The 21,738-nt window shown below is 36.1% G+C and overlaps 1 protein-coding gene across 1 annotated transcript; it reads left to right on the plus strand.

Moving 5' to 3' along the window:
- Nucleotides 1–1,997: 1,997 nt before the first annotated feature.
- Nucleotides 1,998–15,690, plus strand: CLRN3 (clarin 3). Its single transcript, XM_070753988.1, has 3 exons — nucleotides 1,998–2,403; nucleotides 10,354–10,533; nucleotides 13,854–15,690. The coding sequence occupies exons 1-3, from the start codon at nucleotides 2,181–2,183 to the stop codon at nucleotides 14,123–14,125; spliced, it is 675 nt and encodes a 224-aa protein (XP_070610089.1). The 5' UTR covers nucleotides 1,998–2,180; the 3' UTR covers nucleotides 14,126–15,690.
- The last annotated feature ends 6,048 nt before the right edge of the window (nucleotides 15,691–21,738 follow it).

Consider the following 21,738-nt stretch of genomic DNA (forward strand, 5'->3'; position numbering starts at 1 on the left):
GGCCCTCCAGCGGAGCTGCAGCAGAGCTGACCTCACAGACTGAGACCAACACAGGGACTGAATTGGAGGGTCCAGTTGAACTACATGGCGACCAATCTTCTTACAAGACTATGTCACATGGATGAATGACTTATGAACAACTAGGAACTTAGGGGGGAGGAGTGCTTTGTACGTGAATATGTTATCCAAATTTGCATGCTGATCGCTGATTGGCTTAACTGCGACCGGCAGATTGAAATGGCTGTTAGAGCTGTCCACCTCCAAGCGAGCCCTTTAAAAGCAGCTTCCCTCAGAGTCGGCCAGCATTCTGAATGCACTACACCTAGCCTTTAAATAAACACTTAACTAGCTACAGCGACTCTGAGTCCTTTGTTACCCTGATCTAACATATTCTTTATCACTTACATTTCTAGACTGCTGTATTGCTATCTTTAATCATTGGAAAACTTAGGGTGGGTTTTTTTTTAGAATGACATACTAATGACATACTGCTTATATAATTATTAATTAGATTTCAGAATATGTATATTATCACTGCTGTATATGTCATTTTCTTTTATGTCTCAAATTTATTCAAAATTTTAATTTAAATATCCAGGAAAAATGATGAACCGAGTGATGCTTTCCCAAATTATACTTTTTAGAAGCTTAGTTTAGTATATAAGAATACTAATTTTGTTATGTCCTAAGGAGCTGGGAAGTTTTCACTCCAATCTGACCGGAAATTGGAGTAGGAAAATTCTGATTAGCTCCCTATTTAAACCCCTGCCACTATTATGTTTTTGCTGAAATTTGCTCACTGTAACCAAACAAAGAGCTGAAGTCACTCCACCAGCCTCTTGTTTCTCAGTATTGGAACTCAACAAATTTCATCATTATTTATGTTCTACCTGCATACATTCTAAAATGCATTAAGTCCTCCTATTCCTTTGCACCTCTCATTTTAATAAGGATTCTGCATTCCAAGAGGTGTGGAATTAATCAACATGCAAGGAAACCCAAAGGATATTTACCAAAGAATTTCCCTAGTGTGACATTGTTTTTTTATATTTGTATCATTATTTGTAAAATTCAATTTCTAATGATAATTGAAAGTGTGACTACCATGTATCTACAGTAACGTACATTACCATGTGATCCGTTTTGTCCTTTATTGAGACTCCTAAGACATGGTCATCTTAGTTAATCTACGGTTCAAACTCTCTATTGGGAATTGACTTGACAGAACTTCACAACTTAGATTTTTATGTACAACACATTATCTTTAGGAATCATCTAAATACTGGCACTCAGGGGTTGCAGGGAGTCCTCGTTTACTGACTGCCTTGTACAAACCATTTGTAGCTACAACAGTGGTGAAAAATAAACATTGTGAGCAATTATGATCTTTGTAGACCTGTAAAAGCCAAGGAAAGCTGAAATAAGATGGTAAGCACAGTCATGCTTTCACTTAGCAATCACTTATTTATTTATTTATTTGTTTGTTTGTTTTGTCCAATACACAATAATACACAATGAAAGTTATAGAGGGTATGTACGAGTAGAATGTATCAAAGAGAGTATAGAAGAGTAAATATAGGAGTAAAATATAAGTAGAAAGAATAGCAGAAAAGATAGAAGAGATAGAAGAGATAGAATGGATAGAAGAGATAGAAGAGAAGATATAGGAGAGACTATAGGACAGGGGACAGTAGGCACTCTGGTGCAGAACAACTATTTTTTCTGAAAAGAGGGTGTAATGTATATGGCATTCAGATCTTCCAAAATGAAGTAGTTCTTAATCTTGCCATGTGTGTTTTAAAGCCACTCTCCCACCCCCCAAAATTGTAAAAATATCATGCATTCCAGGTGACACTATAAATAATAGTTACATCATTCACCTTATGGATATAAAGTTTAACTTTGAGGCTTCATTTTGAAAGTCTCAGCATGTCATGAACTGAGTATTATTATTGTCACCATGGTAATGTTCTCACTGCAGACCAAAGTTCAGCTACTTTATTTCTTTATTACTGTTGTTGTTAGTACAAAGTTTATGGTGTAGGCAAATGTGCTCTCATTTTTCAGGAAGGGTGGCAAAACCTTCATAGACTGGGATCCTCAGTGAAAGAATTGCAGTATTCCGCGTTGGTGGAAAAGCTTATTATAGTTTAGGAAAGGTTTATTCTCTTTCTAACGCAATGCCATCCAAGCGAAAGACCTTGATGTTTACCTCTGCTTTTTTCACCAGCCTGTGCTCTTTTGTTAGTGTTTGCATTGTGCTTGCAACTAAAAACTGGGTGTCAAGTGAAATTACCAGTCAGAAAGAAAATCCCAATGTGAAGCTAATCACATATGGACTTTTCCAAGGAGTTTGCTCAGATGTAACCCCTGGAATTGGTTCACCTCTCACCAGTTTTCAAGGTAAATAATAAGTAAAGACAATAATGCTTGTCATTGATCAACATCTCTCTCCTCTCTCTCTGTCTCTCATCTCTGTCCTCTCTCTCTCTGTGTCTCTCTATATCTCTCTCTGTCTCTCCACTGTCTCCCTCCTGCCTATTGTTGGTAGTAGCTAGTAAACTTTCAGCCAAGAATTCATTGTTTATACAATACTGTAAAGCATTTATATAGAGTATAGAGTCCTTCATTCAGGAGGAAATTGTTGTACAATAAATAAGCTATAAAAAACTTCTTACAAGTCAAGTTTAAAAACCTGGTAATGTTACTAGCTATATCAATAACAGTAAAAATAATAATGTGAACAAATGTCTTATATATAATGTGTATTGTTATAATTTTTCAGCTAATTACAAAGATGTATTTCACTAAGCCCTCTATAATTAATCTGTAGCATTCAGTAAAATGCAAAGTAGCAATAGCATTGTTTGGACTGGTGGTATTTTAAAATCTTAATAGATGAAACTACCAATAATAAATCAAATAATTCCATATTTCCAGCAATCCAATAGGAGTAGCAGCAGGAGAAGCAGACTAGGAATACATGAGACAAGGAAACAATTACACAAAAGTAAAAGCCAGGAGAAATAAATAATAATAATAATAAATGTTTTGATAAATAAATAAATAAATAAATAATAACATTATCGTTTTTCTACAAGATCTTATATAAGATCTTATAAAAGATCTTATATAAGATCTTTTACCAATGGCATCCCCCCCCCCGCCAGACTTTCTAAAATTTACTCCAACATAGATCCACAATGTTGGAAATGTAAAGAAGAATTTGGGGCATACTACTACTTGTGGTGGTTATACCCAATGGAACAAAAATACTGGATAAAAATTAAGACATGGTTAAGGAAATGACACAATGTGACATAGAATTAAGACCAACCAGAAATATACTTATTAGGAATAATTAGAGAACCTTATATTAAACCAAAATACTTCAAAAAAATACAAAAAAAGAGTCATTCATGTCAAGTGGACCAGTGGTCCCCACCTTACCATCTCAGATTTTGATGATTATTGATTATATAGGATTCACTCACAGAGAAAATAGAAATTGTATTTATAAGACACAATAATACATATTATTCGTTTACTTATATATGGATTAAATTACCATGAACAAACTCTATGTAGTGGTTAGCTCTGGCCTAGCTCCTGCCCCAAGGACTGTGGATGTGGGGGAGACATCCACATGCCGCAGGCCTGTTTTCCCCCCGGTAGAATCTGCTGATGAAGGCTCCTCTGACCAAGAAGACATGAGTGACAGGGAGGAGGAGAGTGTGGCAGACAGCTCAGAAGGAGATCAATTATCTACCTCCTCCTTGGATTCAGAACAAGAGTTAATGATACAGCCATGCATGCGGAGAGCGATGAATAGGCAACAACAACTGAGAGATTATTATCAAAGAAAATGAGGCCATCTGTGGTTGGGTGGGGCTGTGGTAATTAGTGAGGCTGCTATAAATAGCAGCCTGTGGGTTTGGCCATTGTAGAGGATTATCTGATCATTGTGTTTCGTGCCTGCTTTGCTGACTTTGACCTTTGTGTGCTGATTTTCCCCCACTTTGAAACTAAACCAGAGCAAAGTGTGTTTCACTTTGTGAAAGAAGGACTGTGAATTGCCTCACAGCTGCAAGCTAAGTATCACAGAACTGATAAGGGACTTGTACAAATTACCAGTTTGTATGGAGACAAGTGCTCTTTGCTATACCAAAGGAGGGCTTAGTTTAAGTGAATTTTCATTATAAAGAACATTGTTTTGAATTTTCAAAGGTGTGGGTGTCTGAAATTTGTACCTGTGGATTTTTGGGAGGAGTCTACCAGAGAGCCCGACAGAACATGTAGTGGAAATGCTTTAAATTGTTTCCTTAGTACTCTTTTTTATGATATTTACCATTTACATTACACTATAGAAATTGTATTGATTTTTCCTTTATTGTTTTGTTTGTATTGTTATTGTTTTTCTGTTTTATTCTTTATATTCAATAAAGTTTTTTTTAAAGTAGTCAGTGTGGTGTCAGTACCAACCACATTATTACTAGAGCCTCCAGACTCAAAGCTAATAGTTGCTAAGACAATAGGAGAAAGGCCATTATAGTCATTACTGTTTTCCCTCCTGTGAGAACAACCTTAGGAAGAGGTGCCATAGCCAAGACAATAATCATACAAGATATCTCAGCCCACAAAAGGAATGGAGCTGGATAAAGCATCTTAGAAGGAACCCTTCCTCGTTCTCTAGAAAATAAAAGCAAGAGAGGGGAAGAATTTAAGATTCTATTATTGTAATTTGCACCAGAGGTTGTGCTCAGGCAAGGGTTCCTTGTTACCGCTGCTTCCGGTGTGGTTGTGCACACAGCTCCAGATGACTGGTGGGCGTGTGCGCACACCCATGCAAGATTTGGCTTTTGTGCATTTGCAGGAAGAAAAATCTCTTGTGTGGATGCTCTCGTGAATGAGATTTTGGCGATTTCCAGCTACATGTGGAAGTAAAAAATTCTCAAAAATCAGCGAAATCTCATGAGTGCGAGCATCCGTGCATGAGATTTCACTTTCTGTTCCAAATCTCACGTGGGCATGGGCGTCCATCCACTGGTCAGCCTCCACCTACTGGTCAGAAGTCCAGCAACCAAACCCATGAAAATTAGCACAACCAATATTGGGTTCCTTCCGGTACGGGCCAGCTCCATTTTCCCTACTGGAGCTATAGAGTGGTCCGTACCAGAAGGAACCCAATATTGGTTGTGCTAATTTTCATGGTTTTGGTTTCTGGACTTCTCCAAATACCTGACAGCTTCTTCCTCCACTTTTCCATGCATAATATATGACTACCATTATTAAAAGCTGTGCATTAGATTAAATTAAGCTGCTTCTCCCTACTGGAGTGGAGGGCTCTGCTGAACCTACTCAATAAGAATAATTATTACATCTGAACCAGGGCTGGGTTCTTACTGGTATGGTCCACTCTGGTATTCCAGTAGCAGCCCTCTGATTGTGTAATTTGTGTGCAATGGCTCTGGTACCATCTTTGTCAGGCCATCGCACGTGCCATCTTTTTTTCTGATTTTTTCCGCATGTGTGGAATCAAAAAATAACCAATTTCACACACGCGACCATCCCCTTGTAAGATTTTGGTTCTGCGCATGCTCAGAAAGCAAAATCACATGAGAGAATGTGATTGTGTGTGCACACATAGCAAGCGTGCACACATGGGAAACATGGCAATACACATGCAGCGCACTGGTAGAAAGATAATAAGTGCCCGCCCAGGAGTGGGCTACTGCGCAGATGGTGGGGAATGCAGTGGGGTAGCGAAAATGGAGCTCCACCCCAGAGCACCCAATTTGCACTGAAAGATGTTGAAAGAAAATTCAGAGTGTCCTGCATAAGCCACACCCACAGTGTAGTAGTGAAATTTTTGCTAGTCCTTCATTGTGCCCGCCCCTTATCAGAACATAAATTATTGTTCATATTTTCTGAGAGTACAAAATATATTTTATTTTTATTTTTTTAAATAAATTTTTATTATAATACAAAGATTAAAAAGAGCAGGCATATGGTGTTGTACATATTGTACCATTCCACAATATAATTATTATTTGTATAGTTGTTGTACTTAGATTCCAAAATATAATATACAGAATTGCCCCTAATTCCCTCTACCTCCCCATTGAACTGTTAGCCACACAGTTCTTTTTTTTATATATCAATATATGGCATCAGCGGTTATCGAACATTTGTTCTATCATTCAATTAATCTAAAATATAAACAAAATATATTTTATTATGTACCATAATACAATTGAAATTGAATCTTCTGCCTTTCTTGGTGGAAACTAGCAAGAGAACTAAATACGCAAAGTCCTATAATATGAATTCTACAGTGGTGCACAGCATTTCTAGCTTGAAATTTGTTGGCAGAGCAATTTACTTGAATATTAAAAGGTCAGTTAATTAGTAGCCTTACCACAAGTAAGGCATCTGATATTATCCTCCAGATTTCTCATGAGCCTTCCTTGACTAAACAATAAATTTGATCTCTTCTCTTACAGTTTGCATTCTAAATGTGGAAAACACGACACACAATTAAACTAGCAGACACTTATTAGGCTGCCATTTGTGATTTATGTTCTGTAATAAATGACTGTAGGCTTTCCAGAAGAATCCTAGAATGGGATGCTACACTTCATAAGTTATTCCTCATCTCCCAATATTAAAAATGTTTTATTCTTAAATAAATCCCCAACCCATTATGTTTGAAATGTTTGGCCATACATCAAAGGAGATTAACAATTTTGTTCAGTTTAGTTTGATTTAAAATATGTTGCCAACATTTAGCCAATTTTAAGCAAGCATAAATATTTGACATTCTTATAAAGAAATCAAACCCCTTTGCAGACATTTTTGTGCACCCATACAGATGGCCTACTCTCAAGATAAACTTGTCATGATGTGAACAATAGACAATTTAAGAAAATGCCTAATTATTTTGCGGCATTATGTTTGAATTGATACATTTGAGCAGAAATAATCATACCTTCTGTTTTTATTTTAAACATGCATATAATAATATATTTTTGTCTTTTGTTCTGTTTTGTTAAAACACAAGGTTTTGGCAAAGAATTGTGGCATAAAATACAATCACATCTTTGAAATATTAAACCACTACATCAAATTATTAGTGCTGTGCCAAAATGTCCTAGTTTCCTTTTGTTTGTCAGAAAACAAATGGCTTCTATTTTTTTTCCCAGAAAAGAAAAATATACTAGTGAAATTTTAATGGGAAGCAAATGCCTTGTTCTTAAGCTTACTTTGATATTAGGAGATGGTTGAAACTAGGTGATATGCCTTTCATCATGCAATAATCTCTCCAGCAGATTGCAACTTCATTGCTCTTCCACTCTATAGATAAATTCCAGGGGAAATTATTATGAGGTTAACTGCTCCCATGGAATTTATTAAAAGGAAAAAGAGCCAGTGAGGTTGCATATTAGAGGAGAGATGTACAGCAGCACCTTGTATCTATAAAGTAAGTTTACAAACATCAGAAAATAAAAGACTTATAAAGCAATTCTAATAATAGAAACAATGAGCAGTTTCTACTACTAGTAGAAATTGGAAATATTAAGAAATAAAATCAAAGACTTTTATGAGGAGTTTTTTGACAATACAGTGAGTAATAAAAGAGAGGAAGAGAAGAACGTTCCTAAGACTGCTAAGAATGATTCCAAATTTCATGGAAGTCTTAATGTTATTCAGAGCCAAGAAAAATGAATGCATGGCAAGGATCTAACCCAGTGATCATGAACCTTGTCCTGAGCCTTCTACAACTTTGTCAACAACAAACTCAAAGACTCTAGACCTATTCCACCTCTGGTTGGACACAACAACAAAGAATACCATGATCATCCATCCAAGGCTAACATCTTCAACTCTTTATTTGGCTCTGTCTTCGTTAACAGTAATGGCTCATCCCCCATCTTCACAAATCGCACCTCAAACCCTCTCAATGACCTAACCCAAGTAGACTTCACTATAAACCACGTTGAAAAAGTAATCCTAGACTTCAAACCTTCTCTATCAGTCGGACCAGATGGTTTTTATGCATACTTCCTAAAAAAAACTTTCTTCTGCTATAGCCGAACCACTAAGCATTATCTTTCAAAATTCCTTCAGGGCCAGCACACTCCCCAAGTTATGGTCAAAAGCAGTAGTCATCCCCATCTTCAAAAAAGGAGACCCTTCTCTCGTTGACAACTACAGACCAATTTTGCTATGCTGCGTCTCATGTAAAGTCATGGAATCAATTATAAATCAATCTATCACCCTTTACTTAGAATCTAATAACCTACTCTCAAACAAACAATTTGGATTCAGAAAGAAATTATCCTGCAACCTTCAACTACTTCACTGCAAAAACATATGGACTACCCACCTAGATCAAGGAAAATCCATTGATGCAAGTGGTCCAGGACAAACTACTCTTAAAACTCAAATCCTATGGCACCTCGGGATTCTTCCACAGCTGGATTACTGCATTCCTGTCAAACAGGCAACAAGTTGTTAAAATTGGAAGCGCCATTTCCACCCCCGTCCCTGTTAAAAGTGGCATTCCCTAAGGCAGCGTACTAGGACCAACTCTATTCATTCTCTACATCAACGACCTTTGCGATCATATCTCAAGCAATTGTGTTCTTTTCACCAATGATGTAAAACTTTTCAACACCACGTACAACACATCTACTCTCTAAAAAGACCTTGACTTTGTCTCAGATTGGTCTAACACCTGGCAACTTCAAATATCAACCAGCAAATGCTCCACCCTCCACATTGGCAAAAAGAACCCGAACCTCATATATAAACTGAATAAACAAAATCTCACAGCCAACCCCCAGTCAGTAAAAGACCTTGGAATACTAATATCAAATGACCTAAGTGCCAAAGCTATTGCAACAATATCACCAAAAAGGCTTCTAGAGTTGTTAACCTGATCCTATGCAGCTTATGGCAATCTCACACTACTCACCAGAGCCTACAAAACTTTTGCCAGACCCATCCTTGAATACAGTTCATGTGTCTGAGACCCATACCACATCTCGGACATAAACACTCTTGAAAATGTCCAAAGATACTTCACCAAAAAAGCCCTTTACTCCTTCACTCGAAACAGAATACCCTACGAAAGTAGACTAACAATCCTGGGCCTAGAAAGCTTAGATCTACAATGCCTAAAACACAATCTAAGTATTGCCCACAAGATTATATACTGCAACGTTCTACCTGTCAATGACTACTTCAGCTTCAATCGCAACAACACAAGAGCATGCAACAGATTCAAACTTAATATTAACCGCTCCAAACTTGGCTGTAAAAAATATAACTTCAGCAATCTAGTTGTTGAAGCGTGGAACTCATTACCGGACTCAGTAGTGTCAACCCCTAACCCCCCAACATTTTCCCCTTAGACTATCCACGATTGACCTCTCCAGGTTCCTAAGAGGTCAGTAAGGGGCGTGCATAACTGCACTAGTGTGCCTTCCGTCCCCTGTCCAATTGTCTCTCCTTATCTCTTTTATTTTTTCTTCCTTTCATATATCTTCTGCTCTATTTTTATATCTTTTCTTCTATCATTTTCTTTATATATATATTACTACATGTCTATTCTCTTCAATATGTATTGTGTATTGGATAAAATAAATAAATAAAAATAAATAAATAAATAAAATCAGCTGGCTGGCAGGAGGCACTTGCACATGTGCAGTGGAGCTGAGCTGATCAAAGGTCCTTCCTAATTTAATCAATGTGTCAGTTTCATTTTATCTGGACAGTATCCATTAGGAACAAGAGTATTCAACATGCATGGTCATATCTGTAAGGAGTTATCACAATCATCGATTGTTTCTTTAATTCTACATTTTTACTTTTTTTTATTACCTTTACAGAAGTTAATTAATTCATGTGGACATAGAACAGGGTCCCCAACCCCCAGTCTGTGGACCACCACCTGGCCATGGTACGCCAGCACCTGGGCCACACAAATAAGCAAAGCTCCATTCATAGGATGCGGACGGCATGTGAAACCATGCCCTATCAGCTCCATGGAAAAACTCTGCCAACAAACCAGTACATGATGCCAAAAAAGGTTGGAGGCTGCTTTTGTAGAGAGAGTGATGTTAATATATGGCCAAAAAACCCCTCCATAGAAATGGGTGGTTGGAAAACTGGCTACCAGATTTCTGTGGAGGAGTTGCATCAAGGGCTGCACTTGATGGAAACTAATACTTTTAAATGTTTTGCTGGTTAGAAAAGATGATAGCAGGTTCTTGTGACATATGTCTATATCAATATTACTTATATTATCTCTGCATCTTGTCATACTAATTGTGAATAATTATGTTTCAGTTTCAGGTACTCTAGAAAATGATAAGTTGAAAATTTTCCATGGCGTAATTATATTTCTGCTGGTTGTTACTATGCTGAGTTCCTTCCTTAGTTCTGGATTTACCTGTTACAATGCCATCAGCAACCCATACCAAACATTTTTGGGACCTATTGGAGTTTATACCTGGAATTCTGTGTCTTGTAAGTAATATACATTTGAGCAGATATGTTTTCAAATAATTGATAAGCTAATACACTAACATTGGGACACCAAACAATTGCAATTCAGAATGGGGAAAAAACCCCAAAGGCAACCATCTTGCTATTTATCAGTACTCAATTAAATTCTACTAAATGAATGAACTGGAAGTCCAAACAGATTTAATCTCTGGTTAATTTCATTTAACAATAGCAATAGCTATTATATACCACTTCATAATGCTTTTACAGTCCTCTGTAAGCAGTTTAGAGAATCAGCATATTGCCCCCAACAATCTGTGTCCAATCTGGTTCTGGTCCAATTCTAATTCTGTGAGCTGTCATAATGTTAACATTTTATGGATTATATTTCTAACAAAAAGACTAATTCATTTGTAATCAAGTTTCATATATGCCAATTTACATCTTAAACTCTCTTCCGGAATTACTTTATTATTTATAATAAAGTCTGCGGAGAGTGGTGGCATACAAATCTAATAAATTATTATTATTATTATTATTATTATTATTATTATTATTATTATTATTATTTAATCCAAATTACATTCAATATTAACAAACATCATAATAACTGGCTTAAAAGTGACCCATTGTGTGCCTATACAAAATTATTAGAAAAGTTCCATATAAACCTGTACTTATATGCATGTCTGTGGTCATATATATAGTGTTCAGAAGTGACTATGTAGATTAATAATATCGGTGTAATAATTATTACTCACAGTCCAAAGATATGTTTACTGACATTATTTAATAAAGCAGCTCAAAGAATAATACTAGTTTAACTCTTTCTGGATCTAATGATCTTTAGCTCTCTTTGAAAACAATCATCAGAAAATACACATTCCTTTCCTATGACAGTACAGGTGTTTCTTTCTATCTTGGTTAGAATGCTTTCATTCTGCTTTAGCTTACCTCTACTACATTTTAGACTTCATTATTTTTTTTACTGAGGCTGTTACAATATCTCATTCAGTATTGCTTTCACCTTGTAAACCAAAATGTGTTGCTTTGACACCTGGCAGAAAGGTTTTTTTTAATGCTGTTTTTTTCCCAAGCAACTACTTTTGCCGCTTGCATTATTTATTCATTTTTTCAAATAGAGCAAATTTCACGAATTTTCACATCTGAGTTAGACTTCTTTCAAATATTCAGCTTTCAAAAAGCCCCCCAACACCTACAAGCTATCTGAGGGCAGGGGAGAACCCCTTTGATGCGTTAATCTTATAAGTATAAATTTAATTTAATAGTGTTTACAAGCTTTTGCCAAAGTGCCTCCAGGCAGGAAAGGATTTTCATTTTTAATGTCAGCTTATAGTCAAGCCAGCATGGATCAGAATAGAAGCAATTTAAGAAATATTTGTATCATTACAGTTGGTTTGTTCTTTCTCTGATTTATGATATCTTAAACATGAAGGTTGGTATCACTACTTTCTTGTGTCTTTTACTCATAGCAAGAAATAGATGAGTTTTCATTCTTTGGGTTCTTATTTTTGGAATTTAAATCCTATCGGGGACAAATAATAATTAAATAGGTATATCTTGTAAGACGCCCCAAGTCTTCGGAGAGGAGCAACATAGAAATCCAATGAATGAATGAATGAATGAGCAAGCAAGTAAGGCTGCTGGAAGGAAGAAGAGGGGAATTAAGTCTTTCCTTGCTTTCTGTATTTCTAAACTAAAGTCCTTATTCTCTCTCAAATCTACTGGTAACTTTGCTATATACCATATATGTTTTATACATATGTATGTATAACAAAAGGCCCACTAGCTCCTTCCATCACCCAGATCATGGAAATGACACAGAAGAAATGCCATTCACCCACACTGCCAATCCTATAAAGATCTGAGCCCAAAGTTCCTTAAAAGTTAAAAATCTTAGACCATCTGATCATTAATCTTTCATATCATGTCTATTTTGTCTCCTTGAAACATAAGAAAAAAATACGAGGTTTCCTTAGTTCTTTGGAGAGCAGCCTGAAGAGTGAAATTGCAATAGAGAAAAACATTGCTTAGAGACAAAATATAGAAATACACTTGCAGACAAAAACTGTTTTTATATACTGTACATCAAAAGTAGTGAAATGTTATACTGTAAAATGAACTCATTCAGTCATTTCCCTGGAGCTACAACCCTTGAGTCTTCTTTTAGACTTACATCAGGTTTCCTTTGATGTACTTTGTTCTTCTTATGATCCTGCTACTAAAATAACTCAATTTCTAATACTGAATTTGTCCCAAGAGATTCCTGCTTTTTAAAAAAGGACTGAAATAATTTGTGCAAAGGAGAAGATTTTATTACCAAATATATAAATGGCCAATGCAAAATTCCATGCAAAATTCTATCACAACCCAGGTCTTTCAATATGAACAACAAAATCCATTGTTCAAAAGCATCACAGTGTGGAATGGTGTGGTGACCTATGTGGTGAAACTGTCTCCCAGTGATGGACTACCAAAGTTTTACTGGCATGTTGTGGGCATGGCTTATTTTGTAGGTGTGGCTTGATGATCATGTGCCTGGGTGGGAGTGGCTCATGGACCAAGATAAGTTTTCAAATAGGTGTTTGGACTCTTTCAATTGATTAAATCACATTATTTGAATAGTCACAAAAAGGACAAATAATAGACAGCATTATTTGTTGAGAAACACCGTAACATTTTAATGTTTTGTATTTAACCCACAAGGTTCAGTATGATAACAGTTTAGGCAAGTAGCTATTTAATTGCTATAAAAGTTCAGTTCTAGATAATGATTAAAATGATTAAAGCATTTATGGGTAAAAACATACTATTTAATTATTTCCTATTTTAAAAGTAATTAAGGATTATACTAAGGTACTAGAGAAGGAGGGACAATAAAATTATTGCTCTTGCCTTACAATAGGAGGCAAGGCTGTGGGTTCGATCCTGGGTAAAGTCAGCTATTTCTCTCTCTGGGGACTCTGAGAATATATGTGCTGAACAAAACTCCATATTGGTGATAGGAAGGACATCCGGTCAATAATACAGTCTGCTAGCTCCATTCAGTTGCACAGTCTCCATCCCTCACGGGATTATGGGGTCATTAAAAGAAGATGATGATCACAGTGTAATGGCTGGGGTGTGGACTGGGTGATAAAAATTATCACCTGACACATGCTGTTTTATAATATTTTGTATGCAGAAATATAACTCCACATGGATGACTCGTACTATGTATGTCAATCCATTCTGAAAGCAATTGACTGAATCAGCATGTTTTACATTTAAGGACCACAGAGAAATGTACAATATCAGCAATCTTTTCTTTTTCCTTTTAGGTATCTGCTGTCTTTTAAGCCTAATATTGTTTGCAGTGGATGTAGAAGTAAACAAACTGTCTACTCAGCTGGCCAGCCAACATTGCAAAGTTTCCAAAGACTCTGAACAAAGCAATTCATATGGATATTCATACTGGATCATGCTTCTTATAATTGCCTTCAATGCTACAACTGTTATCATCATTGTTTTCTACCAGCGGGCAAAGTATTCTAAGAAGAAGGAACGAGAGAGACCTTTGGACACTGCACCCAAGGATGGGATTTTATTTTAATGTGATCGTTTCTTCTGCTTTAAGATAAACTGAACAGTCTTCTATAGTATTTCAAGATAACGTATGGAGTTACAGCCATGTGAGGGTCATTGACTTACATAGTATCATGAGGTATGAGGAAAAGATAAATATGATGTAATAGAGACTATTAGAACTGACATCTGAAGGGCAAAGCCTTGAATTTCTATAGGTATTATTATAATTGATAACTTTATATCAAGAACCAGTTTGATGTAGTAGTTAAAGCATCAGTTCAGAAACAGGGAGGCCATGAGTCCTAGTCCAGTTTTAGGCTTGAAGACAGCGGGTTGACCTTGAGCTAGTCACTTTCCCTCAGCCCTAGGAAGGAGGCAAAAGCAAACAATTTCTGAAAAATATTAGCAAAAACCTCTAGAGATTAATACTATTTGGTGACCTGAAGGTGCCAAATAAAAATTTTAATTCAGCTTTATTCCAACATTTTACAATAGAGAAACAATAAAGATTTATACAAATATGTGGTTTAAAATCAAATTCAGTTTATAGTTTAATCCCCTGGTCCTCAATGTGGGGGCCATGCCCCACAGGGGGACAATTTGATTTTTAATGGGGGCAATTGGAACCTTTTAATGGGCTTTTAGGCTTCTTCCATGTGAGTAGTTCACTTTTTGAATAATAAGAATTATATGTCATGGGGGGGGTGAGGGGGGTGGCCTCAGGGTTTTAGAGATGCTTAGGTGGGGCATGGCTAAAAAAGGATTGGGAACCACTGGTTTAATCAGTCTGCTATAGAATTCTGCCATATTCAAAATTCATTGCAAAATTCGTTCTTTAAATAATACTTCCATTTATTAGAGATATTCATCACTTCTACATTTCTGTTCTGTTTTGCTTTTGACCTAACTTGGACCTAGTTCAAGGAAAAGGTAAAAGGTCTTTCAGGAAACCAGTATCTAGTATCTCTCTGACTAGCAAGAAGAATCCTCAAACAGCTGCAACTGTCAGAGTTCCAGAAAATACCCCCAATGAAATAAAACCCAGAGACTAGAAGTTTCTTAAAGTTCCAATTTATTAGAGATGGCATGTTGGCACATCTGGGGAAACCTGAACCTGAAAGCTTCCAGGATTTACACCCCCCCCCCAGTTGAAAGTTCACAACTCTGCTTCACACCTATAAGATCCAATCAAATCTTCAATTCAACTGGATACAGCCTCTATGCAGGTGCAGGCATTTAATTGAGTAAAGAATTTTGTTATGACTAAGTTTCTACTACTCCAACAACAACAAAAAACCTCCCAGGCTGAAAACTGTGGCAGTTAGGAAGAGAGAAAAACAATTTTTTTCCAAGACTGATAGTAACTTCTTTCTGTCATATAACAGAATTAAAAGTTATGACAGCAACAGCAGAACATATTGACCACATACGTGGAACCGCATTTGAAAGAAAAAGCTACAGAAATTTGGGGAACTAGGTTCCTTTATTTTAAAGAAATAACATGCTGTTTTGTTTTATTATTTGATCAAATCAGATGATGTCTAAAAGTAACAGTTCTGTCTTTGTGAATAAACCCAGTGATAGAGCAAAGTTTCCACATCTTCTCTATTTATATTAACTTACAATGGCACCGTTTTATCTTTCCTTCATTAATTCTAATACATTCCCAAATGAGTCATCAGGAGCTCAAGTCCTGAATGGATCAAATGACAATAGAAAAGAAAATAGATCACTATAAATACAGCTCTATCCAAGCTATTGTTTTCTTCTCTATCCTTCTTGCTAGATACCTTTGTCTCTTGTCTGAGCTCCAAATAGAATTGACAAGCATGATTTTAGTTTTTTTTAAAAGGGGGAGGGCCAATGGTTTTTAACTCTATCTGTTGTTATATTCCAGAACTATGGATGTTCCATCTAAGAAAACTGAGTGGTAGCATATATTAGAGCAGAATCAAGACAGTTAATTCACAACCTAAAGTAAAATTTTGTCTTTATTCTTTTATACTCTGAATCAAGGTCCTATCCACCATAGCAATGTAAAGACCCAGAGGTAAGAGGGAAAATCCAATAAATACATAAATATATAAAATAGAATAGAATGCAGGAATATCTATATCAGGGCTGTCAAACTCCTATCCCCCCAGCCTCATGTGCTGGCCACCCTCAAACCCAGTTAAGTGAAGGGGGGGAAATTTCAATTCATCATATGCTGCTTCTGTGATGATGTGAGTTTGACACCCCTGATCTATATGGAAATCTATATGGTGCTTTAAGTAGCAGGACCCCAGAAATCAGAGTCAATGGGTGCTGGGTATCTGGGGGAGAAGATTGGGAATTTTCTCTTTTTAGTGGCTAAACAGAGTGCAGTACACAGCTGGAATTTGCTGTGACAGTCACATGCTTTATATTTTATTTCATGTCCATTCCTTGGCAAAAAAAACAGAGATGCTAATGCCTTGTCTTTGAAACTTGATTACTGATACAGATATGGACTCGATTGAAGTTTGACTAGAATAGGATTATTGCTTTGTCTGAATTATATTGCTGCTATTGGTTCTCAAATTTTAACTCTACTGGACTCTAACAGGCTATCTGTTGTAAAATTTGTTGAATTGCTTCAAAACTGCAACAAAATTTGTTGAATTGCTTCAAAACTGCAACAAAATCTAAACTGAACACAGGTATCAACCTTAATTTGCTTGCTTTCAATTTGAAATGTGACTAAAGGATACAGAAGGAAGAATATATGTAATATTTGGCCTAATTTCAAGGGTGGGCTACTGCCTGGACGGGGGGGGGGGGACGGACCCAAAAATGGAGCTCCACCCCAGAAACCCAATTTGCACTGAAAGATATTGAAAGAAAATGCAGGGCATCCTGCATAAGCCGCTCCCACAGTGTGGTTGTAAAAAATACATAAAATTCTATTTTGTGTATTTTTGTAGCCCTTCACTGCCTAATTTAATGTGGCTATCTTAATTTCAAAAATCCTTTGCAAGCAAGCTATTATTATTAACTCAAGCAAATTCAGTTTGTCTTTTCCACCAGCATCCTGTTCTATGAATTGTTTTTTTTTACTCTTATTCACCATTTGCTTGCAATATGGTTCCCAACAGATTATCGTTGTATTCTACAATATAATAATGGCATAGAACACATCAATTGCCCTCATCAGGGTATGCAAATTATTATGGAGCAAAGCCAAATGATTAGGAACTGACCCCAGTTCTCCATTTCCATTCATGAAAAACCAAGTGCAAATTTCATAGTAGAATCTATCCTCAAAATAGTATCAGCTACTCTGATCCTAAGAGAAAAACAAATTCTGCATATACATTAACCAATGTGATCATTTTCCGATCCTGAAATAATTAGCTATCACAGAAACAGTCATTCAAGGGGAAAAAACCCACAAATCTGACTGCTCGCTCTTTAATAATGAAGGGCTACCAAAATTTTTACTGCCCCACTGTGGGCGTGGTTTATGCATTTTCTTTCAACATCTTTCAGTGCAAATTGGGTGCTCTCGGGTGGAGCTCCATTTTTGCTACCCCATTGCACTCCCCCCACATCCGGGCAGTAGCCCACCCTTGCTCTTTAATTATGGCCTTAACTTAATTGCATTTGAGGGTTATCTCCCTCAGATCTAAATTCCATCAAGCATGTCCTTTAGGGGCTGATTTTCACTGAATTCAATTGTAAAGAGGTATCAAAACTGACCTGTATCTCTGCTTCTCTTCAGAAATCATCACGTTTCTCTGCATGCTGTTTTATATCTAAGTTCTAGGTCAATAGCACCAAGTATATTTAACTTAGTGAAACCCCCAAGTGCTCAAGGTGATTTCTATATGAAAATGGATAATCTCCTAAAGTTTGTCCAATGCTGATAACAGTTTCATGCTGCTACATAGCAATTCAACCATGCTGAGCCACTTACTTTCAAAGTCCAAGACATGAGTTCCCTGATAATATAAATGCCCTGTTTCTATTATAAAGTCTGATTGTAGATTTAATCACGTTGCATGATGGATGTTGGCTCAGCAGAATAGTGACAATGCTCACTGAAGCTCACTGTGAAAATTTTTGCACCTCAAGCAGAATTGATAGTGCCTGTTAAGCCAGTGGGTACAAAATGTCAAATTATTTTAAACATTGGTAGTGGTATAAAGTAATCTACAAGATATGATACAAAATTTCTATATCCAGAGGGATGTGCTAGTTTTATTAATGAAATCTATCTTGGTTAGTTCTCATTAACTAACCCTACAACCTGTTTACTTAATCCTTGTCTTGAGTAAATATTTGCTTACTGTAGACCACACCATTGAAGGAAATGAAGGTTTCTGAATTAAAACTCAATTGTTGTGTTGGATCTCTATGTCTTTGATGCAATAAATAATATGCACACAGCAAAGGATTCCCTGGAAGCTAGCACTGCATTACTTTCTGTCCTGGAGAAGTAACACACTTTCTACTTTGAATGTTTAAAATGTACATGAGAGAAGAGTTGTTCTTTTTCAGCATGACAAAAACAATTTTTCTCCTGTTCTGGATGCCATATTTGAAGAACAAAAAAGGTAAGTTAAATCTGTCAGTTAATCTAAAAAAGAACTTTAATTGTCATATAATATTCAATCTATATTGCTTTTTTCAGCTCATGTCATCTGTAAGAACCTACTCCGACTTCTAATTGTGTAAAGTTATACAATTACATTGCAGTGAGCTGAAGATGGAATTTGATTTGTCACTATAAAATAACCTAATTCCAGATTAAAAATCACAGCAATAAAAAGAAATAAGCCTTGAGCTCTATAATGATCAATTGAATCCTTCTTTTCTTTACAGGAATTTTGACTGTACTCATGACATGTTCTCAAAAATAATTTGCATATTCCTGAAAGTAGTTACTTTTGTACTTTTCTTGTGAAAGTTAAATTTAACAAACAAAAAATTACCCAGAAAGTGAATGGAGAAATCACTTTTAAATGACCAAATCTTTTAATTTTTTTCTTCATATAATGTAAACAAGAATAAGGTATCCATAAAAATTAGTCTCATTATTTTCCTAAAGTGGATTCAGTACTAGTTTTGTCACAAGATGTGCTCTACAGTGATCAAACTGGATTGTGATCAGGACCTAATAATTGTGTAAAATTTGTGGTGTCAATGGATGGTAAAATTCATGTAAGGATTGGAATCTACCTGATGCAATATTCCAAATTGCAGAAAGAAGAATTGTAATAACTTTAACAATGTAAAACATCGTGGTGAATATGCAGATTGTAATGTAATCTGATTGGCTGACAAAAGTATATAGACATAATGCACCTTTGCATAGGTGTGGCTTCTGGCTAGTGAGATAGCTACAGTATAAATAGTTAGTGTAGGTTTGCTACGAAAAGAAGTAAATATTTTCCTAAGAAACTCTGCAGTACATGTCTTCAATATCAGGTTCCTAATATCCTGGTCTGAGGCAGCCTAGTTAGCTGCTTTAGCTATCTGGGTGGGCTAGCTTCTGCAAAACGTTACTCCAACAATTCGGTTTCGAGACACACTTCTATAAATTGACCTCTTCTTTAATTTCTTTCTAGGCTTTTCAGAAAAAAATCCATATGATCTATTTGCTCATTAATGCTGGTCAATTATAACCATACTCACTAAGCTTAGCCTATTGTGTGTACAAGAAGCATTGCAAAAGCAGGGAACAACACTGAAAGCAATTTTAAAATGGTTTAATTCCAGATGGATTTTGTGGTGGAATAAGAGAGATGGTTGTCTGAATGCTTATATATATATATGACATGTATTTTCCTTCAGAAAGAATATGACAATTTTAGCTTGAGGATTAGATCTAGAAATCATAGAACAAATTAGTTTTAACTAGGTCCCATTCAATTTTCAATCCTATTTTCATTTGAAAACAAAACCCAGGATATCATATCTATGGATGTATCCTGCCACTCTGATAGAATTTCTCCAATTTGACAGCCCATGAAAAGAGCATTTGTATTGTAGGAGTGTCAACCGTACCAAATAGACCAGACAGAAAACAGATAAGCTAATTCTATTTAATTGTACAGCTACATTAACATCTTGCAAGTCTGAAAACAAAATTATCTTGCCAAGTGCTTTACAGCCCAATATCTCAGGGAGGATTTCTCCTAAGCCTCATGCTCCATCCACTTTCCAGTTGTGGGCTATGGTCTTTCTTATCTGACCATTTCCTGGACAGCATCTCTTACCTAGTATCACAAATACATTTATACCTACTATTACAAGGAATCTGAAGAACAACTTACCGTATCTATTTTTAAATTGTTTGTAAGGCTGTGTGAAGAGTTAGTTTGACTACAGGTAATCTTAATTTATGACAACTCCATCGCTAGATGCAATATCACTAAGCAGAAAATCATGTGATTGTGGAAGGCTTAGGCAAATCACCAGGGATATTAAGTAAGGCATCATAGGAGGGAGATTTGCCATTTTATACCCACATTCTCCATTATCCTGCTTATCGGAAGCTAAGATCCCAGTGATGGTCATGTGAATACAGAATGCTGTAATTGTCATACATACAAAGACTGGTTGCAAAACTGGGTTTTTTTTAACACTGGTTAATGGTTGTTAAAAGAGGCAATCAGTAAATGAGGACTATTTGTATCACTGCTAGAGCAATCTACCCAAAGGCATAGCCAGTTGTTCCACCTGTTATGTTTCTTGCAACACGATCACATTTTCTGGAAAGAGGACTTTGGATCCAGCGAAATGACAAATTCAGTTAAGTTCAGAGAATTAACAGTTAAAATATTCCAGCTATTCTGTATTCAGTTCTGCCCTTGGTTATCCTCTACAGTAGCTCCTGTATAAAAGTGGATTTTGGCACATCACATATAAATTACTCTAGTAAGTCAGGTTTGTAATAGTTTTTGCTTTTTGTAACTTAATGTTTGTTAATAATTGACATACAATGATCATTCTTTGACTAATACATTTTGAAATTTATTGAAAACATGAAATAAATATAGATGGCAATATGAAATAAATGCATTTGCTAATATTTGGTAAAGATTTGTTATGCATTCTTCATACTGCCAGATTTTCTTTGACACTTATTGTGAATTCAAATTAATTCTAGTTACCTTACAAACTGCTCTTTCAGACAGAGGTCAAACCAGCTTATAAAATGATTCCAGGGAGACAAATAGTTTTAATGTTTGTCCTAAGTTTATACAAATTACCATACGGATAGCTAAGTAGGAAGAGAGAGAGAAAAAAAGACAGAGAGATGGAGTTAGGCAAGGCAAGCAGGTGGTGTGTAATTATAATTTCCCCCAGGAACAGAGAAACACAGCTCAGATGTCTCTTTGCTTTTAGCAAAACTAGGCATGCATTTCCTAAAGTGGAGCATATAGTTTACTCTGAAATGATTAACCTAACCTGGAAATATTTTCCCACATCCCTTTTCCAGGAGGTTGAAATTTTTCAAATATTCTTGGAAATAGATTTTTGGAAATCCATATCAGCTACAACTAGAGTTGTATCCCTGTACTTTCTATCCATATGCATATACATGCTTACAAACATACACTCTTTCTTACAGAACCAGGAAATAACAGGCTTCCCTTAGCCATGGTGTGC

Source organism: Erythrolamprus reginae, chromosome 5, assembly GCF_031021105.1.
Source record: "Erythrolamprus reginae isolate rEryReg1 chromosome 5, rEryReg1.hap1, whole genome shotgun sequence".
NCBI lineage: Eukaryota > Metazoa > Chordata > Lepidosauria > Squamata > Dipsadidae > Erythrolamprus > Erythrolamprus reginae.